General features: G+C 29.2%; 1 protein-coding gene across 1 annotated transcript; it reads right to left on the bottom strand.

Annotated features, from left to right (window-relative positions):
- Positions 1 to 1,223: 1,223 nt before the first annotated feature.
- On the bottom strand, positions 1,224 to 2,306 carry LOC111028886. Its single transcript, XM_022307670.1, has 2 exons — positions 1,906 to 2,306; positions 1,224 to 1,816 (listed from the first exon to the last, which is right to left on the bottom strand). Exons 1-2 carry the CDS (start codon positions 2,186 to 2,188, stop codon positions 1,785 to 1,787), a joined length of 315 nt encoding a protein of 104 aa, XP_022163362.1. The 5' UTR covers positions 2,189 to 2,306; the 3' UTR covers positions 1,224 to 1,784.
- Positions 2,307 to 2,813: the final 507 nt, after the last annotated feature.

Below are 2,813 nucleotides of genomic sequence, written 5' to 3'. Positions count from 1 at the left end.
CCAAAATCACGAAAATATGTAGGGAAATTAGTTAACGGTTAAAAATGTACATATATTAAATTGTAACACTAAAATCTTTAAATTTAATTTAAGGTTCCTCCTTCTTCATAAGTTCTTTCAGGCTGCAAAAAACCGTTAAAAACATCAAAAGTACATAAGGAACATTTTTTTTACACATTTCATGTTCAAATATTGACGGAAACAGATACCTATAAAACAAGAAATAAAAATTTTAGTCATGTTGTTGTAACTCAATACATATTATTCGTAGGTAGTGGGTAAGTACTTGAAACTCTCATCTTACATGTATATTATATTTATGGCATTTTCAAAATACTTAAATTCAATTTAGGCTACTTAAAAACCTACATAAACCTTTACGGAACACCGCAGACTTATTAAGACATTATAAGGTAATAACAGCTGTAACTTGCATGTAAGCTATATGCACATGATAATAATATGGATAGTAAAATTATATGAAATAACATTAAAATAATTATATTATGTTATGATAGATGTAATTTGTTATGGGAAATAATTAGTATTTAGTTCAATTTATAGTGTTACTTTAATAGAAAAATAAATAATTACTATAATAGCAATAATGCAAAATAAATAAAATATAATAAAATATCTTAGTTGGAAATATAGACTGAATAACCGCCCAGAATCGTTTTTCCTACACAATGATTTATTTATCATTGAGTTCGAATTTAACACATTATTCGTTACACAGTGACTTAGATAGGTACTCACTAACAAGGAACACTCGAAACCTGATATATAGAAGGTAACACAGAACAGATGAAATGTCATTTCACATTTCTGTGATACTACAGTGATATGTCTATATATTTTCAGTAAAGCGACATTCCCAGTTTTTATTTGATATAAATTGTAACAAACATAACGTACCTACATACTTTTTTAAAAATTATTTTTAACTATGCGACACAAATTTAATGTACAATATCTGTTTTAGTAATAAAACAAGCAAATTGGTTGAAGTATAATTAAAATTGAATGTTACTAATTACAATGATAAGAATGGTATGTTAGGCTATCTAGTAAATAGAACATTAAATAATTATTAACAATTAATAATAATGACCATACGAGTTTGAGTCGTCTGTCTGTTTTAAAATAATATTAGAAACAATAGTACGATGGTTTAAAGATTTAAACTAAGTTAGATAATATTTTAAATTTGAAACATGATATGTTGCATGAAATGCAAGAATATTTGTGTGCTTTATTTATTAGAATAAACGCCAATCGGCAATACAAATTTGTGTTAATCTTAATATAACATAGTATAATATCAATTATCAACAAAGAACTATATAAGTCCTATATTATTGTAATTTAACTGTTACCGAAAATAAATAAAATATAATGTATACAACTATTGGCCCTTAATCGCCCATGCTAAAGTTCAATAAAAAAAAATTATAACACAATGTAAACTTAAGTAGGTATAGCATAACAATAATTAGATTGACAAATGTTTAAAATTATTATGTTAATTGTAGTAGGTATGCGTACAAATACAATATAGGTGACATTTAATAATTTGTAAAGACCTAATAGCATAACATATACGACGGAGCAGTGATGGAGATGAGTAAAAATAAATGGAAGCCTAAACCATGAGCACCCACGTTTAAATAAATATAGGCTACGTATAGTATTATTATATAAAATATTAATTAATTTGAACATTATTTCAATCGTTGTAGCCTTGTAGGTATCGCTCACATATTATCCTGCAGATTCGGCGATCAGAAATCATATATTACATTAACATTGTCATCTATAGTGAATGAAAATAAAAAAAAAGTATTTAAATTTATTTAATTTTGTCATATTACGCAGGTGGTATAAGCAGTTTTTGAAACTCACCACAACAGCAATGGCAGTTACCAAATATTTCGTTTGGAGACATTTTACAGCGCCATTGGGTTGTTCTACTCAAAATAATGCATCTCCCTTTACACATTAACCAGCAAGAAGGATACGGTTCTGACATCAAAGATGTTTCCCACGGAATGTTGCAAGTCTTATTATCATTTTCGTCGTCGGCGTTATACTTGGCCCTCCTCTCGTAATCCTCGTAGGAACTCACAAACAATAACGTCAATGTGAAAATAAAATAAACAAAACAGGCTTTTTTTAAGAGACTCATTTTACATTATATATTATGTTTTCAGACTGTAATAGCAAATGATATTTTATCATAGATATACTTATTACCCGGTAGGAATGTAATAAAGGTTGGACACCGATTGAATTTTCCCGATGCCGACCAGTTGAAACCGATCTACTGCAGGCCCCACCGAGAAAATTCCCAGCGATCCTGGTGAAATCTGTCACAACTAGCCTTATTAGCGCTTCACAAAGGCGCCCATCACACGTGTTCGAAGTAACCGCCTAGTCCAAGCATTGAGCAATCTATGGTAATTATATTTTATAATCAATACACTCAATATGGTGACATCGGTCCGCGGTGTGATTTTTTGTACAATGTTAAAGATTCACGAGAGATTTAATTTTCCCGTCTCATTTCATTCATCATAAAATACCACGAAAAAAGCGGTAATAGGCTATAATATATATAACAGAGTGCAATTTTATGTAAAATCGAGCAGATAATTGATTAACTTGGTAGGTGTTGATGTATTAAGGCATCACAAAGTTATGAAATTAATTACTGCACACATATATAGAGTCAAATCTGCAGGTCAATGATCACCAGAACTATAGTTAGCTTCAGTTCATACTTACTATTTGTAATTTAAGTATAGTTGAAT

The sequence above is a fragment of the Myzus persicae genome, unplaced genomic scaffold, assembly GCF_001856785.1.
Source record: "Myzus persicae strain clone G006 unplaced genomic scaffold, MPER_G0061.0, whole genome shotgun sequence".
Lineage (NCBI taxonomy): Eukaryota > Metazoa > Arthropoda > Insecta > Hemiptera > Aphididae > Myzus > Myzus persicae.
This window is presented reverse-complemented; position numbering and strand designations above follow the sequence as displayed.